The sequence below is a fragment of the Cinclus cinclus genome, chromosome 13 (assembly GCF_963662255.1).
Source record: "Cinclus cinclus chromosome 13, bCinCin1.1, whole genome shotgun sequence".
Lineage (NCBI taxonomy): Eukaryota > Metazoa > Chordata > Aves > Passeriformes > Cinclidae > Cinclus > Cinclus cinclus.
Genome location: NC_085058.1, coordinates 6,613,030 through 6,633,985, shown reverse-complemented (window position 1 = coordinate 6,633,985; position 20,956 = coordinate 6,613,030). Strand labels below are relative to the sequence as shown.

The 20,956-nt window shown below is 39.2% G+C and overlaps 1 protein-coding gene across 1 annotated transcript in view; it reads right to left on the bottom strand.

Annotated features, from left to right (window-relative positions):
• Positions 1–20,956, bottom strand: part of MTMR10 (myotubularin related protein 10) — a 35,921-nt gene that overhangs the window by 10,208 nt on the left and 4,757 nt on the right. Inside the window, exons 3-7 of the mRNA XM_062501213.1 lie at positions 12,173–12,309; positions 11,008–11,080; positions 9,834–9,976; positions 2,969–3,059; positions 431–605 (exon numbers count right to left, since the gene is read on the bottom strand). Coding sequence (XP_062357197.1) covers positions 431–605; positions 2,969–3,059; positions 9,834–9,976; positions 11,008–11,080; positions 12,173–12,309 — 619 coding nt within the window. The remainder of the gene's footprint in view (positions 1–430; positions 606–2,968; positions 3,060–9,833; positions 9,977–11,007; positions 11,081–12,172; positions 12,310–20,956) is intronic.

The window sequence follows — 20,956 nt, the reverse complement described above, 5'->3', positions numbered from 1 at the left end:
TGTGGAAAAAACACGATAAAACCCGGTTACTTTTCTCTGTGTTTTTTACCATCTTCCTCCTTGCTGCAGTGCGGTGGCACCAGCTCAGGGAGGCTGTCCCAGAGCAGCCCCTGGGCGTGGCTGCCGCTGTCGCTGTCCTGTGTGAGGGCTCAGCCACAGCACCAACACAGCCCCGAGGACCCTGGTGAGAAACTGCACGTCCCACGTGGAAGTACAGGCGCGCCAAAGCAACGGATGCCAAACCATGACATCTCCTTTAGGGACATGACATTTCCTTTAGGGACAAGACTTGCAGCATCTTTCAACTGCAGGCCTCTCCAGAGAGCAGCACAATTAAGAGGTGCAGAGCACAGCTGGGTGCAACAGAGGCTGTGGGGCACACAGGACAAGACAGCCCAATTCCCTCCTGCTGGTGTCCCAAGAGACTTACCAAGTGGAGATCATATAACCTTCATTGACTGAGCACACTCTCCACTCAGATGCACCTGTCCTTTTGATTTCTCTATCCCAATCTGAGTAAGTTTCAAACAAAGGAGTCTGCTGACCGCTGGCATTGCCGATGCCACCGCCACCACCTCCTGGGTCTATGCCATTCACCTTCTTGGCTAGGAAAAGGAAAGTCATCGATGCCCATTAAAAAATAAATGAAAATCAAACTCTTCACCTTCCTAATTACAAAAATAAGCCATTAGCATCAGGACTAGTATTATCTGTATTACCTACTCTTGTATGACAAGAAAGTGGTGATTTGATGGCAGCTTGATGATACATTAAGATGTCACTGTATTCCTTCCCTTGCAATTTCATTAGAAAGGCAGCATAAAATTGGCCTGCTGTGCTGCTTGACGGAAGCCAAGGCATACTAACATCCAGGAACAAACGTTATCTCCAGTCACAGGCCTTCTTTCTTCAATATGCCAAAGTTTGCAATGCTTTAAAAACATGAACCCTTTATAGGCTACCCATTAAGAGCTACCATGTCAAGAAAGCAAAAAAAGCCCCTTACATAATTTCAGCAACTTTAATGACTGCTGTATTAAGAGCAAATAAAAGAAATGGAAGGCCACGTTAAAATATTTGGGTTTCCATATAGATTTATATCCACACAAAAATATGTGTTTAGGGACCAGGAGCTTAGAGAGGCTGTTACTATACAGAAGGATCTTCTTTGCTGGTCATTCTTTAGATACCAAGGGGACAGTCAGCTGTGTCAAAAACAAATTACATTTTGTTTCTTGACACTTGGAAGTACATTTTTAGATGGAAGTGGAATAAACTGAAATTCAGCCCTGTTACCTCCCCCGTGTAAGCTCTGAGCCTTAGCAAGAGCCTGCCCAGAGGGAGCAGAACTGCATCACAGCTCTGCTGATATCCCATAACCTCTGTGGTTTCTGCTTTCAACTATCATTGAAGTATCTATCAACTTCATTCTTGCACTGGCACTCTGACTACTTAGGATTTTCAGAAGAAAACAGGACTAAAATCAGACTGAAGTAGTCCTTCAAAGATGGTAAAAAGAGAAATACAATAATTACAAAAGGAGTCAATTTTCCTGTTTAATGGCAAGATATATAACTATCAAATATAACCTGGGAAAAAAAACAGTGTATACATACACCAGAGCAGTGCAGGCTTTTTATGCTCCCCAAGAAGCACAAAGACAGCATTTCACCTTTTACTTTACTGGGAGCAGCAGGGATAGAGAATCATTAAACAGCACTGGAATTGCAAGAGCTAAGTCAGAGATCTATAGGACAAACACTAGGGTTCACAACAATAAGAACACCCCAACTCAACCCAAATTAATTTCAAATTCTCTTAGGAACTGCAGTATTGCAGAACAACTCTCCTTTGCCATTGGTTTGCTGCTCCAGAGGAACATTTTTACCCACCTTATGTAATTCTTCCACTAGGTATTTTTCCATATAGCAAGTGGTATTTTAAGGGTAAAGGCAACTTTGTGACAGCCTAACATTTTATTGCAATTTTATCTGCAAATTGCCTTCCTCCCTAGTACTTTATAACATGAAAATACATGGACCTTAATAATTGCCCAAGCTTTATGAGGTAAGAAATTCCACGTGTAATTACATGTGCAACATAATCACATGCACACTTACTCTTGTGCATGCAGAGGGCAGTCATAGAGGCACCTGGATGAAAACCATGCACTGTTTTACAAATTTGAAGGCCTGATCTCATAATTCCACGAGGTTCATGTTTTGTAACAGATAGATCAGTGGCTTCTAGTGCCAGCTGCTGAGTTCAGCTCTCAGTACCACAGCTCTGCTGCAGCAGCAGCAGGCTCTGTGGGGAGGCTTGTGACCCTACAACTGATGGCTCTCAGCTGTGACTTGGCTGGGGAACACTCAGCAGTGACCGCACAGCATTACACTAGAAATCAAGTTCCAAAGGCATCTTTGCAGGCTTACCTAACTGACAAGGTTCAGTTGGAGATTGGCCTTGAGCAGAGAGGGTGTGCTCCAACTCAGCAGGGGTGGTGGAGGTTTTGAGTGGTAAGAACTGCCTAGTAAGCCTCTAGGAAAGAAGGTATGGAGTCCCAAGTTGCACAAATCCTCCTGCAATACCACCAGAAGAGAAACTTATTCCCAAAAGAAGGGCAGGTGAGCAAGCCTGCCTGATGGGACATTCACTGGGTACCCAGAGTACCAACAGAGACATACAACAGGAGGATGGAAGCCTGAACTGAGAAATAGAAGTATTCATGCTGGCACAGTTTGGCTTTGTTTTAGACAGGAAAGACATTTCTTTGGATTTTGCTAATTAATGTCTATCCCAAGGAATAACTTATAACCATAAGTACGAGGTTGGGTGCAGAACAGCCGATTTTGTTACCCTTGGAGAAAGCCTCAAATGCTTTTTGCCACTGCTTCTGGACAGAAGTCTTACTAAAAATACCTATTACAAAACAGGAAAAAAAGCACAATCCAAGTACTTTCATCCTTACCTGGATTATGATATATTTCCCCAACATACTCAAATGCAAAGAGAAGCTGAAGATCTGTTGGCTGAGAATAATGAGCTATTGCAAGGCACACCTAGGAAAGAGACATTTATTATTGTTATTTATATATCTATATAGACAAAAGAATTATTGCCCTTAATCGTAACAGTGTCAAATATGCAGAGTTGTGAAAAAGCTAAAAGTGAGTCTTTTGATATTTTCTTTAATGAAAAGAGTACTCATCAATCCAGCAGAAGAACCTACGAGCATGCAGGGTCAGTTCAAGAGGTCCAACCTAGCACTGTTCTGAGAGCAGCCAGCAATCAGTGCTGAGAGGAGGGGAGAAACACAGAAATAACATAATGGAATTTTTCCAGGACAATTTTTAACAATTAACAGTTCAGGCATGTCCTGAAGTAAAATCTGGTATCAGTATTTAACAGAATTTGACAGGTACTTTAGCTACAAAGTTGTCAGTTGGGCCAGGAGGTTTTTCATGTGTGACTTCCTTTTAAGAAAACCTTATTGGTTCTTTCCCTAAGATTGTTAAAATTGAGTGCAGCACATAATTTAGGATTAGATCCTAGACTTAAAATTTTATCAACCGTTTCTAGTCTCTCTCTCTCTTTGAATGTAGATATTCACTAATAAATACAAAAGATTTGACAAAAACCCTAATGCCTAGAAGAATCAAATTCAGGAAGCAAAAAAAAAAAAAAAAAAGTCACATAGAGATTGGGCCTGTTATTCTTCAAATTTCAGGACATGAATGGAGGCTTTAGCTTTGTTCTGTTCCCTTAGTATTTGCTTCTGCATTTTACTAAATTGTACCTTTTAACCAGGGACAAAGACATAGAGTAAGCCCACATTCTTACCAACCAATTTTTTTTCTTTTTATTTTCTTTCTTCCCTTCAACTTTTCCTGACTTTTTATATTTAGAAACACATTTCCAAAAATTTATTCAGAGTTTAGCAGTTTTGAATATTATTTTTGAAAAAAATCCTATGCATCCAAGAAATTGTCTTCTGTTAGTGAAGGAAAGTGTCCTTATTGTGATAAACATAACAGAAAGATTTGCATCACAGAACTGAAAGAGTAACAGTGCTGGCAGCAATGGGCAATGAGAACAAAGCTCGAGAGCTCAGTTATGCTGATATCTGCATGGAGAAAACACTGTATTTTTATTGTTTGTATGCAACATACATGGTGCTATGGAACCTTTACTGTATTTTTATATTTTATAATTTGGCTTTTGATGGGGACAATCCTAATTATTTATAAAATCATTAATGACAGTAGACTAACTTGAGCTGAAAATGTTATTTCACAAACACTTGACAAAAAAATGCCAGTGGAGTCTTTAACTGTTCTCCCCACACTTTCAGTTCTACAATGAAACTGAAAAGGAAAACAGAGGACAGAACTTTCCAGAGTGACAAACCCCCAAAAAACTAACAGTACAAGCATCCCTGGAGAACAGTATAGCAGGACTTCCCTGATGAACATTTACAAGCTAATTTCTAGGATTTGATAACATTTTTAATGACACAACTGGAAGCCATGCACATTTTACTAAATGTTGTGATTTCAGTGTACAAATCAAAGCAGAAGAAGCCAGCTATTTAACAACATTTGACCACTTCTAACAGATTACTTTTGGCTATCATTCACAATGAAGCAAAATGGAAGTATGTGCACATGCACATTTTGACTTCCATTTTTCTACATAACTTTTCACTACAGTAACTGATTCTAGCAGAGCTGCTCCTCATCTTCATTTATGGAATGAGAGTTGACAGCCTTTTATTATGCTCATTTACTCTCAAGGCTTCAAGACAAACTGCAGGAAAAAAAAATCCTATGTGCTGCCAAATAACACAACAAACACAGTAAAACCTATTTTTAAATAGGCAGTAGCTGAAATCTGTCATTTGCTTGCCATATTTGAAAAAGGGAGTATGTGTGCACTGTGTGAAGAGGGATAAAATGGTGGGGGGGGAGACAGTAACCACCCAGATCTAGTTCCCCACAAAAAATATGAGACCATAATTGGGCTTTTAAATAAAACAGAAAGTGGAAAATGTTCTGGGTGTTCCACAGAATAGATCTAACTCACACCATGTATTGCATGGGTGAAACAGTTCACCCACAGGTTCAGTACCTCTATTTATCTTATTTTAAAAAGTAATAGACTCATCCTGCTACTGTCTCTATTTCTACATTTTAGAAGAATTCCACTCACAGATACACCAAGCAAGTACTAATGACATACTAATTTTCTGTTTATTCCTCACTAAATCCCTATAATAGCTTTATTGTCTCAAGGATTCAGAAGACAAGCACATTCCACAGATTTCAGCAGATTATGGCCATAAGTAGAACGCTCTAAATTGGAAGCCAACCATGTTTTACAGGAAGCGTTCTCATATCAAACTCAAAAATGTTTGGTATTCTTGCCAATTTACAATTGTGTAAAGCTGAAGATATTTAGGCTCAGACAAATAACAAGAGAATAGGCTGCTTGTTGGAAAGTTCATTTATTAAAAGCAGTAAACACAATGGCTGTAGTTATTTCATAGTACAAAAGCCATTTCCTTATGTCAGTGTCCCCTGTTCAACCCGAATCTGAGAAAAATAAATGGTGGTACTTTCAGGACACATTCTCTTCTTCAATAGGAATTTTACCAAGGGCAAGAGCTTCAAAGTATTGCTAATGCTCTTGCAGAAGAGTTGTGAACAGCAGCATTTCAGATGTGCTAAGTTAGCATAGCCCTGCATTTTCCCTCCTTCCTTAAGCCAGCTTACCTGGCTTATGAACTCTCTGGAAAAATACTGTTTTCCATTGCTACTGCAATTCCTTTCCCAGGCAAACACCTGGTAGAAAGTCACACAAGCAGGACTAGATTATCAAGTCCCACAAACAGGTTTTGTTCATATTCCTAGGCTGGAAAACCTATTGGGAAAATAAGCATTCAGCGTTCAGAAAATTATTAAAATTCATCTGTATTTTTAAAAATACCTTTTACCTTTTCCCAGGGAAGTTGTGGCTGTACCATCCCTGCAGTGTTCAAGACCAGGACAGGGCTTTATAAAACCTGGTGTAGTGGAAGGTGTCCCTACCTATGGCAGGGGGTTGGAATGAGATAAGCTTTAAGGGCCCTTCCAACCCAAACCATTCTGATTCTGTACATTTACTTCTAAAAAAAGTTTTCTTCACCCCTCCAAAGACAGGATCTTATGCATTCCCAGTACCTTGAAACAGTACCAATTTTGTGATCTGTATAAACAATTAGAACAAGGTAAAACCATTGGGGAGGCAGGAGGAATACATTAAAAGGGGTCAGGACTGTTTGTCCAAAACTCTTAAGAGTTTCATATTATTGTTCATAACAATTAGGGAAAAAAGTGCTCCCCTTCATTCCAAGTGTTATGACGTAGGAAAGGCTACTTTTGATTGCACAGGAAACAAGATTTGAGATTAAAAAAATTTCCTTCTGTTTTGATTGAGCATGTGATTCTGAAACAGCTCTCATTCAAAAAAGCTTCCTGAAGGAAAAGAACTGAGGGAATTGCAGAAGAGAAAGGGATGAGAAAATGGAGATATACTCCTGGAGCACAGGGTGTGTGCCATTCTGGGGCACTGCCAAGATCCACGTGCACGGTGAGGCAACACAGTGGCCATCACCTAACAGTCAGAAGATCTGCAGCATCACCTTTTCATACATTTTATTTTTTCAGTCTAACTGAAAAAATACCGCAGTGCCTTAAAAATAGCAGGAGTTTTCAACTGGACTGTTTGCTGTCATTTTTGGAACAAAATAATTCCTCTAAGGAATATGAAATGCTTCTTTTTTTTGCACCACCTAATTTAAGATTTCCCCAACTTGCTTACCCTTGCTTCCCCATCCTCCACTTCCTCCCACACCCATCTGGCTTTCCTTCCTTTGGAGTCTCTATCTCTATTTATTTTAGAGACAAAACAAAATGAAACTGCTAAACAGTGGTGAATCCAAATTTCCATTCCTTCCATTTTTCCTTAACGCTTGTTTCCCAAACATCCACTATTAAAAATAAGGGAGAAAACATTTACCTGGCTGACTAATGCTGAGACAGTATTTTAGGAGCATGTATTGGCTGCAACAAGTACTGAGGGCATTTTTCTAACAGAACTGATTTTTAAGCTTCTCCATAATAATTTACCTGAAAATAAATGAATGTGTTCTCACAGTGTTTCTGCTCAAAGGCAAAGAAAAACATCTCTGAAAGTTCTGCCAACATTACCCATATACCTATGTGTACTCAAGTCTTGTCAGACTGTCTTCATCAGAAGCCTGCTTTCAAACTTGGATCCTTCTTTTCACAGCATCCAAAGAGATACTTAGAAAGAGGATCTTTCCAAGATGCTCAGAGAGAGACTTGGAATAATCTCTTTTCTAGTAAGGCAACTTAATTAGTTATTCTCCCTTATACCTTGTTCAGCAAATAGAGACACTTCCTTAGGAACAGATTACACTCTCTTTGCCAACACCAATTTATGTCACTGGATGCTGCTGAGTATTTCCAGTATGTGCAAAGAACTCTGCTTGAAACAAATTACTTAACTGCACAAAGTTAGCATCTGTTGTCCTTCTAACTCTTCCATATATTTAAAGCTCATTTTTAAACATTAATTGCCATGGGCATTGTTTTTATGTAACTATTGCTCTAAACAGAACATTTGCAATCATCTGGCAACAAGCAGAGACATTTATACTCCTGTATTTTGAAATGCATATTTTAGTAGGTAGATATTTTGTTTTGACATACCAGGGCTTATTTATAGAGTGCTACTCCTGTGTATTATTAAGATGACATTTAATTACAGCCTGATCTAATCTTGGCAAGTCTGAAAAGAAAGGTGGACCAGGTGATGATGTCCACAGGCCCCTCCATCCAGAGCCCCAGTGCCATGGTCAGTCCTCTCCTACAGCATTCCCCCAGTCAGATGGCAATGCACCTCACATCAGAACTCAGTTACACTTTAAGTCCTGGTCCTCCCTACAAAAGTTATGAACACACAGTTATTTCCAAGTAGACAGCTACCAAATTTTTCCTGTACAAACAGCTGGATGCAAATATAGGTTAAAGAGGCCCTTCAGAACTTTAAAGAAGCCTGATCACTGTCTTCCGTTTTTAAGCATCAGGACAACCTTGCTAACATGTACTACCTGAAGGGCAGGAACAGAAACCAGATAAAATCTTTCCATACTGTGGTGTCAGCATGGTATCTAAATGTCAGAAAGAACAAAACAACTCCATTCAGTATACTGTGTAAGACCACTCTAGATGTATTCACCAGCATCCCAAAATAATTTAAGCAAAATCCTGATGATACAGGAAAATTGATCTAAGGATGTCATGGCTCTCTATGTTTATATTTTAACGTTAACAGAATAATGCTATTAAGGAAACATTAGATCAGATTAGATTAGCTGAAGCTGATCTCCCTTAAGTATAAATGCTTCTGTGCTACACCCACACAAAGCTGCAGTAACCTACCTGCATCGAAACTGCAACAGTAACCACACAGCTGACACTTGCACAACTTTTCTTCAGCACATACTGGTATTTGAAAAAGGCAGTTGTTACACTTTTGGTCACCACCCTCACAAGCTCTATAACCAAACAGGCTGCGGTTCTCTAGACCTAGCTGTTCTTCCTATCAAAAGAAACCACCTAAGACCATGTAATTATAAATGCCCAATGTAAAAGCCTCCGTAAAAGGGTTTCAGTGTCTGCTCCTGCACAGGAAAATTCAGCACAAAGAAGGAGATGCTGAATTTACTCTCTTCTCCTCCAGGCTAATCACTCTCTTTTGCTGTGATAGCCAATTAAAAACAGTTGCTGTAAAGATATTGCAGGAGACAGCAGCTCCGGGGGATTTTGGAGAAGCTGCGCAAGGGAATGACCGCTGCAAGACTGCCAGCGTGGAAGGTTCCACGGAGCGCAGGCAGCAGGCAGGGGGGCAGCCAGAACAGGGGCAGGGCCGGGGCAGGGGGGTTCATGACGGGCTCTCTCGGGGAGGTAAAGGGGCAGAGCCGCTCCAGCAGCTCCCGGTCAGTAACTGCGCACACACTTATGCCTGGCCAGATGGTCCTTGGGACTTAGAGGGCTAAACTCAAACCCGATCCTACTGAGAAGGGGAACTGTTAAGCCGCGAGAGCAAAGTGGGTCACTCCTTAGGAAACGCCGGCTGTGCGGGGAGCCGGAGCCGCGGGACAGCGCCGGGACCTGCGGCGAGGAGCGGCGCTCTGGGAGTGACCAGACACAAGCAATTCCTCCTGTCACGAGCTGTACAGGCCTCTGCTAACCAAATATTGATAGACAGCCCAGCTTCATGTGAATTGCCCAGATTGGTGATTCCAAGAGCTTGCTGGAGACCTCGCTGTGTGATGCCATTAAGGGCATCTTTAAGGCGGTACGCTCAACCCTGGGTAAATCGAGCTTATGACTTTCAGAAAATGTATCAAAGCTTGAAACATTTTCCATAAAAATCCAAACATCTGTTGTACAGCTGCAATGCAACATTCTGATTCCAGTCCTTGAAAAGATTTATTTAACAAATTAATAACTTTTAAAAGTACAACAGATACGACAAGAAATACTGGTTTGTTTTATACTAAACAGTTAGTACATTACATTAAATATTTTCCCTGACAGATTTGACTCTAAATGTCTAGATATTCTCCCGTAACGGAATGTGAATAATTTGCAATTCTTCCCCCCATTTCTCTATCAAAACATAATATTACGAACTGTTTCTTATCAGCACAGCTGTTGCTACATGTAATGACTACAAGGCAGGAAATCATAACAAGATAATAATACCTTTTTTGCACTTTCAGGACCTGCTTCATCAAAACGAAATCTGACAATACGGAAGTCTTTGCAATAAATTATTAATTCAGTTGGATTAAATTTAAGTTTTTGGTTGGGACCAAGGACCTTCTGTTTCCTCTTGGTGTCATTCACTGGAAAGAAGAGACAAAGTTATTTGACTGTGTTCTGTAAGGAAACACAGGATTGGCTCAAACAGATACAGATACAAACAGATACAGTAGTGTTGCTACCAGAAGTTTTTTATTTATTGGCACATTTTGATTCACTAGAAGTTTATGTTTCACTAAACTTAGGGTAAACCTCATGTTTTATCAAAGGGGTAACAAATGTGGGCCAATGCAAGACAATATAACAAGTCAATAGCACCTCTCTGTTGTAAAAAAAAAAAATAGCATTTCTTCATCATGTTTTTCCTCAGAAACACATTAACCTTTTCACAGTGATCACAACCAAGTTTGGGCATTGAAAACTTAAAAACAATAATTTAGACTACCTGAAGTCAGAAAACCAAGTATTTAACAGCCCATGCCATAAACAAAATTTTAAAAATTATAACTTGTATTAAATTTTACAGTTACAAGATGAAAAACATTCTTAACAAATAGGTTAGTCTACAGAATCCAAAAGATCAAAACCTGGTTCTTCACAAGAAGTATTTTGTTTCTTCACATTTTGATGCCGATTACCATTTGCAGATTTTTGGAGATCACCAGCTATTAACTTGCTAAGAATTAGAGAGGATTGAAAACTACAGCATTTCTCTTGTCAGAAATCCCAACTATGTCTAACTGTAGAAGCTATGTGCTTTTTGCAATCTAGTGTATTTCAATAGCAGAAATTCAGATGATTCAATGTAAAAATGCTGCTAACAAAATTTTCTACTGCTATAACGTGTCTCTCCTACAACACCTGTTGATTCAGTATGGTAGTTATAAAGTCTGTAATATAAAGACCCAGTTAAGTCTCCTGTATGGCACCTCAAGATTTATTCAGCATTTGAGGCTTCTATCCTACTTTTAAACAAACCAAATACTTAAATCAGGGAAGATTAATGACATAAAATCTCAAGTGTCAACAATTCTGCAGAATTTAACAGGCAGGTAACAGTTCTGTACTGAGTAAGAATAAAGCCTGTCATTATACTTAACTATTTTTGACATACCTGTGACAATCTGCTCAATGCATGTGAGTGGAACATCATGTTCACCAAGGAGGAGGTTTTTATAATGGAATTTCTGAAACACATGAACTCACAGCCATTAATTGCAGTTCTGCAGTTTGCAACCAGATATACAGCACAACTTTGAAGAAACTATGATAAAAATCAGGCATTTTCTGACAGATATCACCCTTGCTTATTCCCAGGTAATTAGAGGCTGCTGAACTGCAATGCAGCAATTTAGAAACCCCAGTGGAATATGCAGAATAACCTCCCTATTTGCACTGAATTTACTGAATTACTTTCCAAATTACTGCTAGAAATTCAATACAATTTGAAGTATAAAACGTGTGTGTGTGTATATATCTAGCTATATGGAATATAAGAAATCTCCAATTATTATTACTTTTGTAAGCATAGAAAGAAAAGAAATATTAATTCAACTTTTAGGGACATGTTTTGATAACTACTTCATGCCAAAAATCAACTTTCTGAAGTAGCTTTGGTCAATCTTCCTAACCATTACGGAATAAGCATCTATCTACTTTCAGAGCTTTACATACATTTAGTTAAAAACATTTAAAACATTTTCCTTCCCAAATGGAAGTGCAAACTCTACTGAAAATAACATGCAGCTCACTACTTGGATTTACAGTGTTGTGTGCTGTGCTGTTCAAACACTGATCATGGTTTTGAATGTCATGAGTTCTGCTTTGACAAAGCAGAAGAATTCTTCCCTGTTCTTGTTGCTTCATCTACAATGAAAACTTATTTCATGGTTACTTTGCCCTCCATCAGTAACACCAGTAAAACTCCATCATATGCAGAGCTGTGGTGATCTGACACTTGTCTAGTCTAAGAGACATTTGCAAACAGCTCCTTTGGGGAGGAACACATCTGTGTATAATTCCTGCTTTGCCTTGGTAAAACCACTTCCCAGGGAAGCCTCCACACACGGAGGTGAATGGAGCTGGATGTGCCCCTATACAAATTTTCTCTTCTTCTGCTACGAATGGATGGAATAGCAACATATCCAGAACAGGACAGTGGAACCTCATCCTGTAGCCTGCTTAGAAGATACCCCTTTTTATCAGGTGTGAGACAGACTGACTGTATGAATCACTTCACTTATCACATTCATGATACACCCATGTGAGCAATAACCAACCTGCAGTGGCATCGGGTCATCCGTAATAAAGGAAATCTTGAAGTTAGTGCAAACCAACTTGCCCCACAGATCATACTGGCTTGTGTCTGTTGCAATGCACTTTCTTACAAAATTTACTTCGTTCACCACAATTTCACCTAAAACAGAAGAAAGGGGGGGGGAAAGGAGAAGCCTATATAAATCCTGTAGGTACAACATTTCTAAGTCTGTAGTACCAAGGAACCCCTAACTCTTTATTGGTTTCAAGTTAACCACCTCTTCTGGGTAAACATGGAGTTTAACTAACACAACTCCAGGGAAAAGAGAAAACCAACGTTCCAAAACGGACAATATTGTGCAGTAGTTAAAATAAAACAAAACCCAAAACCAACAAAAACAACCAACCAACTTAAAACAAAAAACAAAACAAACCTCAAACAACAAAACCCAAAAGAAGCCCCACAAGAAACTCAACCCACAGTCAAACCCAACAAAACCGCAACACACCACTGAGATCAAGATGTGCAATTCTCCACTATTAAAAATTAATTGGTTTGAACAACATTTTCCTTTAAGCAAGCATATATTCCTGTACTTCAGCTAGTATTTATTTTAAAAACTGAAATTAGCTGGCTATTGTTAAGTACTTCAGAGTGTTTTATAAACTTTCTGAATTCACATTTTGCCACATCACATTTTGCATTTATAAAGACATTTTCAGGTGATTTCAATAAAACAGAAGACAAAAACATTTCCAACTTTTTCCTGTGACTGTCTAATGAAGGAGACATTTTCTTGGTTTCCTTCATAAAAGAGAAGATCCAAATGAAGAAAAAAAATTATGCTAATTGGTCTGGCATAAGCTATAAAATAAAAAAAGCATATATGCAAATGAGACTGTGGACCATTAAAAAGCAAATCACTACACAAAATGACACTTTTCAGTCCCACAGCCAACATTTCCAAAAGCTAAATAGTAACTCTTCCTTCAGTAATCTAATTTGGTAATTCCTTTTACTCCTGTACAGGGCTTTCACTTCTGTCATCAGATCAACCACCTCCCTGCTGCTGCTGTCTACCATAAATAGCGTGGGAGTACAAGCGTGTTCCAAGAAAAGTGTAATTTCATATTGTCTCTGAGAATTTGCTGAGAAGAAACTAAGAACTAAAGATTGCTGAAGCCTAATTTGCTTGTAATAGGTTTGGCATGTTCAGTCCCAGTTGCCCAAAAAGCCATCTCAGCCATGTTTGGCATGGAAACAGCTCTTCAGGTAACTGTGCTGGCAGGAGTGAGTTACTGTATGTCCAAGGAGTATAACCATGGCCTGGAATAAAGTCCCCAGTTATATCCTGCTGTAGAGCAGGTCTTTTCCTCAGCTGGTTAGCATTGCAGCCAAGTAACCACACCCTGAAAGGACTGCCTTTAGTGCCCCAGACACTTGAGAGAAATGCACCTTTTGCTGTCTCAAGGCCCAGTCCCTGCACATGCTCCTCACCCTAAGCTACTTCACTCAGCTGTGCTGCTGGAGCTCTTGCCCCTGATATAATGAGGGATCTGCCTGAAAGTCACCAAGAGCAGCAGCAGCATCTCTGCTTTTGGCTCAGCTGTAAAAATATCTTGGTCTAAGTCTGTAGCCTTGAGCTGCCAAAATTATGATCTGTGTTCTGGGACAGTTTGAAGATGTCAGGAGACAAGTTTCATTGACCTGTGTTATCATACACATGAATATTCCCTGTCAGAAGTGGCAGGAACTGTGAAAATGTCTATAAACAGATCTCCTGGAGCTTTAAAGTTTTTCCTCAAACAGTGCTAAAATGTGCTTAAATAAGCTTTTGAATATGAAAATAAAAAAATCTGATTCTGACAGCTTCAGTACAAATAAAAGTTCACCCATGTCCACAGCAGCTGAAAACAATGTCTTATAATGGGGCACATGAGAACAACAAGCCCTATTTCTGTTAAATATTGTAATGAAAATGTTTCAATATTTAGCATGGTCTGGCCTGAAACTTCTTAATACCCAGCATTTCTTCAAAGAATCTATTTACTTAAATAACTGCAGAAGCCCAAATCACTTATTGAAGCAATTTCTCCTCAGTGTTGGTATTATGTCTTCAACCATTCAACGTGAAGTTCCAAGTCCTCCTGTGTATGAAGAAAAACAACCTCCTCACAAACGGAGTTCTAAGTAATTTTTATTCTTCTCTCTCCATATTGCCAGTGTATCACTGTATTTTTAATAAAAAAATCTGGAGCGCTAAATACACCATGAAATGAAATGCAACTTCCATAGCTTTTTTTTTTGGTCACATTCACTTACTGTTACCAAGTATAATATTTTTTACTGTCACAGAGGAGACACTTCTAAAAGCAAATTACTATTATCAAACTATTTCAGTACTTCATTACTTTGATGTAACCAAACAATAATGAAATAGATTCACACATCTTCAGTTTGAATTTACTACAGTTTAAAACATGCCTGCTACATAATTCATTTTCCAAAGCCAGTCCTTTTTACTTTCTTCCTCTGTTCCTCATAATTATTTGGCTGCACTGCAACATGTTAATTCGAATCCTATTTTAGTGCCACTGCATTTAGTTTCATTTCATCCAACTGAAATACATTCTGGACTTTCTGGCCTAGCTTATCTTCTGCTCTCAGGTTTACAGCCCTAACACAGAACTGCCCATTTTGAACCTAAGGATTAAGGTATGACAGGACAGAGAATGTGTGCACACCAACTTCAGCACGAGAAAGCCTGCAAATTTAATAGATGTGGTTTTCAAACACCTCTAGAAATTGATTTTTTTTTTCCCCCAAGATGCAGGTGTGGAATTTTACATGACCCGCCTTTTATCCCTCATTTGAACATCTATAATGAGCAACATAAGAAGGAGAAAACCATTCAAATTAAAATGCAGGAAAGTAGATAAACAACACGAGTAGTAAGTACAGGACCTGCACAATGAACCCTTCTTGTGTTTGTAGTTGAGTAGGTGATTTCTCCTATACAAGACAACAACAGAGCTATTCAGAGATATTACACTGCACATTTCTACAATGTAGCTGCTGCTTTTTTCCAGTAAACAGTCACAAGCTGTTCCAGACAGGGAACAGTGGTCAACACTTCCATGTGACTCCAAGAGTCAAAGAATGATCTCAGGAGACAAGAGCAGTTTGTTTAAACTTTGACAGGAAACCAGCAGAGAAATTACAGGTTGCCACCATTACATAGAAAGCCTAATCATGTTTAATAAAAATATTTCTACACTGAATACATAAATTGCAAGAGTAACAGGAGATACTGAAGGATCTATCTAGCTAGTACACCCAACACCCAGCCTCAAAAACAGGTGAACTTCAGAAAAATTCTGCTAAATCTTCCAAAAGCACATGCAATCTGACTGGTTCATACTGCGGATGTTAAGAATTCACGGTATGTATCTAATCCACCATAACTCATTACCCAGTGCAACCAAACCAGAAAGCAGAGAGCAGAGCCTGGGAACACGTGGGAGCTGGGAGAGGCAGGACTAACCCTGCTGAGCACAGGGATCAGCAGGAGGGAGCACTGGAAGCACAGCTGTGCTCTCCCCCAGCCTGCAGCCACACCACTCTGCACCAGCTTCTGCGGCAATTTGGTTCCTCAGAATTTGAAACACAATCCTTAATCTCTGACCTCCTAAAATAAAGAATGTTCTACACCATTTTCAGGGCAATATTTTTAGAACTTTCGGTGCCCTGCCTCACAGGATCAAGTTTAATTTTTTTTGTCTATCTTATAAAGGTAGCAATTTGTAACTTTTCAGGGAGGAAGGCTGATATGAGTAACATCAAGGACCTTATTAATGCAGGAGGTGACACAGACTGAGCAGTTTTCAACAATTCTAACAATACTGACTGAACACAACAATGCTGTACAATTAAAGGAACTGAGCAGTATTTTATACATAGAGACACATATAAAACCTGATACTTGTTAGAGTCAATGAAAGGCTGAAATCATTCCCCATAAATTAATAATGCAAATCTTACAAGCTCAATAAGTTTGCAGGTACCCGACCTGCTGCTAAGGGAAATTTTCCAATGCTGTACTAGAAGAATGAGAATAGATTTATCAGTATAAACTTTCTTTAATGAGCACTGAAGTTCTAGGGATATGTTTAATGTGTAATAGATATAAGCATAACAGAGGTTATTAAGTACTTTATGCAGTCATGTAATTTCTACCTAAATCCATAAAAAAATCCCTCTTGAATGCACTTAGGAAACTGAACTGTTTCCCATTTACAATGCTGATAGTGATTATACCCAAGTAAGACAACAGAAAACCAGCCTGTTTATGTGAAAGATAGTCTTACAAGTTCACAATAGAAAAGCTCAAGTTAATTCAAGTAGCCATTTAACCATTAAGAATGCACAATAATGAGTTCACTTGTAAAATCTTTGGCAAATAATTAACTTTCAGAAATTCACAAGTAAGAATTTCCAATAAAAACTTCATTAATAAGTAACTGAAACCTACAACATTTTTGTTCCTTTATCAGCACTCCTGTGGAGACAATACCCAGATTGTATGAGTTTGTTAGTAGGCACCAAGCATTTAGATGTAAATGTCTCTAATCCACTTCTAAATGAATCTTCTGTTCAGTGTGGTCAGGCACTTCCAAACTTAAGAAAAAAAAGTTTTTACTAGCTCATTAAATAATTGCATTTCATCTACTTTCTGATTTTCATGAGCTCTTACAAGGTTATTTCAAAAGGACAGCTCAATTCTGTGATTACTGGGGAATGAAAAACAATTTGCATTAATTTTTAATAGGAGAACCTGACATTTCTACCAAAGAACAGTTCTGACCACTGCTTGGAGAGTGGTGTGTTATAAATGCACAGTACAGAGCTTGCTTTTCCAGTCTTACTAGCAAATTGTTATTAAAATATCACATATTTTAGTTTCTCTAGTGTGCTAGGAGAAAAGTGCTTAGATAAATTTTTATATGCTCAGCAAAGGAAAAAGTAGCAAAAAAATAAAGGCTTCCTGGTAAGCCTTCAAAGATCATCTCTGTGTTTCCCATGCACAATAACAAGACTAAAATCAGTATTTGCCCAGTAATGGCTAATCTTTATGAACATTGGAAAAAACCCACCCCACCCCCCAAAAAAAACCAAGAAAACCAAACACAAAAACCCAAAACAAACAAACCCACATCTGGGACCTGAGAAGATAATTGCTTTTCTGAACTAGGATGGGATGCTCCACAAAAGCTTTCCCCAGATCTCAGAACTGCAGTGAAGGACACAAGAATGTAGAGTATGTAACAAACAACAGAAGTTCAAATGGCAAGAAGGGAAAATCCATCAGGAGTAAAGCTCTCATTATCAAACAGATCTAAAACAAAGTATTGCAGCAAACTAAACAACTGCTTACAGAGTTAATCCAGGAACTTGTATTACTGCTAAAATAGAAACAATTCCATATTTAACATCCACTTCTACCTCAAGCCCTGTGCTGGCACTGTCATTTATGACAGACCTTGTTAGTCACATCAGAGAACTGATCCAGTTAAAAATGGATTTTTTTCTTCTTTTTTTTGTCTGTTCAAATTTCACCTGAATTAGCTCTAATCTGTCTTGTTCTTTGGCTGTACAAAAAAGCAGTAGTTAATAAGAATGCACCTGTGTGTGAGAAAAATAGAATAATAAACAGCTCCTGTTGGCATCTGTGTGTACAATTGGGCCAAATTAAAACAAACTCTTATCACCAAAACCCCTCCACAGGAGTTTTTAGCGAAGGTCATTGTTCTGTAATGTGAACAACTGACAAGCCAGTGAGAAGGGAGTGTGGTTGGTGTTTGCATATTTTTAAGTCTGGCTACATAAACTACAGATTCCCAAACCTTGACTTTGCCTAAACAATATAATCAGCAACAATTTCAGAAGACTGAGGTTTTCAGCTTGTTATTTTATAACTAGGTTACCAATACAAGTTACAGATGCTGAACTTCTAATGCACTACTGAGTCTTTGTTAAATTACACAGGTTTAGCTTAATAAATTAATACGGAAACATTTGTTCAGAAATTAGTTTGGAATAAGTTCACTGTAGACTTGCTTCATTGGAAGAAAATATAATTGCCAAGAGATAAAACCCCCAGTAACTTGGACAGATGATAATTCAGGATCTACTGGATTTTAAAGGCCTGTAGCATTAAACACACATGGGGCAGAGTGGGCAGAAACCAATTACTTTGCAACTTCTTTGCAAAATGCACACCTAAAAACATTAAAATACTTAACTTTAAAGTAGGCTCATCCTTCTAGCCTCAAGGAATTATTCCTATATTGGCTGATGGGTAATTTGTTGCATATAGGAGATTATTTTTGCAGATACTTAAAAATACTAAAATATATTACTAGTCAGAAGCTTTAAGAAATGCCTTTTATAACAAAAGGCAGGACAAAATTTCTCCATCCAGTAAAATCTACTTCTAAGATTCTATCTGGTACTTAGATTCTACATGCAGACTGCCTTTGTTGTACTTATGTCCTGCCAATCCTTAAAAAAATTCAAACCCAAACACAGAACAAGCAGTTAAGTGAACTCAGACCACGCCTGAAAATTTATTTTGAGCCAAACAAACAAAAAAGCTGTAACAGAAAAGAGCACTTAGCATACACTTACTGTGACATCTCATTTTAAATCCAAGTCAAATGTTTGGTTCATTTTTAAACTTCTTGCAGTATGAAAAACTAGTTTGCAGAAACCTGTTGCTTCAAATTTCAAGTTCTGAATTTGAAACTCTCATAACTCATATAAAACTTCTGGCAGTCTCTGTATAGACAACAACAAAAAAATTGGAACATCTACTTTAAAAAAGCTTTAGGGAACTGCATTATTATCCAAATTGCCATTCTGATCTTCTAATCTGACTATTCTTAAAATGTTGAAAATAATTTCATGCTCTTGTATAACAATGATTCCTGAAAACATGCTGCAGCTCACAAAGCTTTTGTGCTTCCTTTTTTATATCACATATTAATTTTAAAAACAAACAGATGAATTTTCACAGTAACATTTCAGTTTCAAATAAAAAAACTTGATGCAGGGGAAAAAACCCAACCCTGCAATGATGTCTTCTTAGTCAGCTGCACACAAGGAGGCAGCGAGCCTTGGCGAGCACTCCACAACGCTGGAAATGAGAATCAACAGCTCCGAGGGTTCGGAACAGCGAGGAGCAGCCTTCGGGCAAGTTCTGCTCGGGTGCTAGCAGCACTGAGCTGAGCGCCTCTGGTGCTCACCAGCAGCACCCGCACATCCTTAACGATGCCTTCCTGAACAGCAACACCTCGCTCCAGAAACACCCACAGGAAAAGGCTCCGACAGTGACAGCACGGCGCTTGAACCAACTCAACAAGCCCAGTTTTCCCTTGGAGGAATTAAGGCAAAATGATTCCTAACAGGCAAGCAGGGCAGACCCGACAGATCTCGGGGGTTACTCATTAACCCCATTAACCCCATTAAGCTGGGCCCCGGCTCACACAATCCCCACCCTGCCCCCGGCCCGAGCACTCACTGCACTCTCGGCCTCTGCTCTCCAGCTCTGGGACACCACAGCCCGAGCGAAAATGCCGAGCAAGAGGTGCAGGGGTCCAAAGCGGTGAGAAAAGAACGTACCTGGGGCACTAATGCACAAGGGTGCCTCAAAGAACAGTGGATTTCCCTCTCCTATCACATGATGTGTTGCAGCTGCTCTGGAACACATGACTCAATGTAATAAGGAATTGCAGAAAGCAGAAAAAAACAAAAAGCTGGGAGCTAACTTGCAAGAGAAACAGACTCTTCTCAAAGACTAAATCTTTCCATAATAAGTCTTAAAAGCCTCACAACATTAAATTTCTACAGTCACTTGCCTTTCTAAAGGCACATATATATATATATATATAAGCCAACAAAAATCATAAAAGTAGGTAGCAAAGTCAATCAGCATTATTAAATAAAAGCCAAATATATCCACTGGCAAAAATCTTGAACATGATACATAATTCCACCTCAGCAAAAAACAGGGACTCAACACAACGAAAAAAATGTTCATAAATAATCAAAAAGGTGATTACAGGTATGGGAAACTTAATTTTTAGGACCAACTAAGACAATTAAGCTAAAGCAAAGCAAAACAAAGTGCATATGTAACACAGGTCTGATAACCACAACTTGCATGAGATGGAGGAACATGACTTCGTGTTTTCTGTGTCTTACAAGAACTAGGATTTATCCAAAGGAATTGGATGGTGGCAGTTTCAGTAAAAAACAATCAAAAGGAGTTGCAACAGCATAAAATTAAACCGTGGAACTTGAAGCTGTGGGTGATAAACGTTTACACAGCTACAGAGAGGAACTACATAAATTCGAGTAAGACAAATCCAGCAAAAGGAATCGAACATGACAGCATTGTTTCTATGATATTCTGTGACTCCTCACCTGGGTGTCCCCATCAGGCTCGAGAGGGAAGTGCCCACGCCGCACTCTGCAGGGCGGCGGGAGCAGCCGGCAGTGCCGCCCTCTGCCCGGGCACGGGAGCCGAGCTCGGCCCCCTGTACCGTCCTTGTGCCCGGCTGCTACCCACCGCGGCTGTCACACACCGGGGCTGGCTCTAAGGCTCACTTCTGCCATCTGACCACGAAACGGGGCACACACGGCAGCCTGTGCATAACTGCTTCAAACAGCTTCACCACCGCTGCCTCTTGAACTTACCTTAGCGCGAGCAACCCTTAAAGACAAAAACTACTATTCTAATTCAGTT